This window comes from Gekko japonicus, unplaced genomic scaffold (genome assembly GCF_001447785.1).
Source record: "Gekko japonicus isolate JY-2015 unplaced genomic scaffold, Gekko_japonicus_V1.1 scaffold4721, whole genome shotgun sequence".
NCBI lineage: Eukaryota > Metazoa > Chordata > Lepidosauria > Squamata > Gekkonidae > Gekko > Gekko japonicus.
In genome coordinates, this window is record NW_015168804.1 from 44,720 (window position 1) to 46,037 (window position 1,318).

Sequence of the window (1,318 nt, forward strand, 5' to 3'; positions counted from 1 at the left end):
ACGTCACAAGGAAGTGAGATTATGACGCCGGGCACTCTGGGGGCGAGGCCATGACCCTTCGAGGGGAAACCATAGAGTTTCCCCTCGAATGGTCGTGGCCCCGCCCCCAGCGTGCCCGGCATCATAACGTCACTTCCTGGTGATGTGCGTGCGGTGCGCGCGCGCTCTGCGATCCACCCGGGAGTCCCCCGCTGTGGAGGTAAGCTATACTTGGCAACCCTACTACCCACCCAGATCTGATAATATTTTAGACATTGTAGATTTAAATAGGCCTCGGCCTGGATGGCCCGGCCTAGCCCAATATCGTCAGATCTGGAAGCTAAGCAGAGTCACTCATGGTTAGTACTCGAATGGGAAACTACCATAGGAGTCCAGGGCTGCCATACGGACGCAGGCAATGACAAGCTGCCTATGAATGTCTGTTGCTTTGAAAAACTTGTGGAGTTGCAACTTGACGGTACTTTCCACCACCAGAATTAAAGGGGGGGGGGATGGCATGCAGAAATCCAGCTGTTCTCCAGGGAAGTCAACAGCCTTCTGTTTTCACTTGACTGCATTTGTGATTTGCAGACACAAATATGGATCCGCATTGATCCACTTCTCTCTTTCTAGGCTGATGCTGGCCCAGAAGGTGAACCCGGACCCAGAGGACCTCCTGGGGAACCTGGCCCTGAGGTAATCCAGCTGTGTGTCTTTTTTTTTGGGGGGGGGTCATGCGAACCATTCCATGACCCCTCTTCTTAGGTGTTCTGGTGTTGATTCTCAGGACCTTCACCAGCTATGTGTACAAAAGTTGACACCTGTGAACCTGTGAATCATTGGTTCAGATGAGTATGACCAAGAAAACTAAAGAATAGCCTTACCCTAGTTAACAGAACTTTCAGTTGACAAAGGGGGAAAAGCAGATATAGCCTGAATTCTAAATCTGTATTTAAAAAATCATAGCTATGATGACTGTTCTGAATCTTTTTTTTCTCAACAGGATTATTAAAACGTTTTGGTTTTTGTCAGGTGCTGGGATAAGGATACTATTTTAGAACACAGTTCAAGCTCAGCGGCACGTTTAAGACTGACAAAGTTTTATTCAAGCTGCCAGGGGACTCAGACTTTGTTCTGCTGCTTCACTCCACCATGGCTACCCACCCAGATCTGATAATATTTTAGACATTGTAGATTTAAATAGGACTCGGCCTGGATGGCCCGGCCTAGCCCAATATCGTCAGATCTGGAAGCTAAGCAGAGGCCCCAGTCACACGGAGCATTAGGCACGCTAGACAGACGGAAGATAGGCGGATTTTCCGGGCGCGATCTCACCGCC

At 49.2% G+C, this 1,318-nt stretch overlaps 1 protein-coding gene across 1 annotated transcript in view; it reads left to right on the forward strand.

Annotated features, from left to right (window-relative positions):
* Positions 1–1,318, forward strand: part of COL6A2 (collagen, type VI, alpha 2) — a 54,921-nt gene that overhangs the window by 29,967 nt on the left and 23,636 nt on the right. Inside the window, exon 21 of the mRNA XM_015415715.1 lies at positions 613–686. Coding sequence (XP_015271201.1) covers positions 613–686 — 74 coding nt within the window. The remainder of the gene's footprint in view (positions 1–612; positions 687–1,318) is intronic.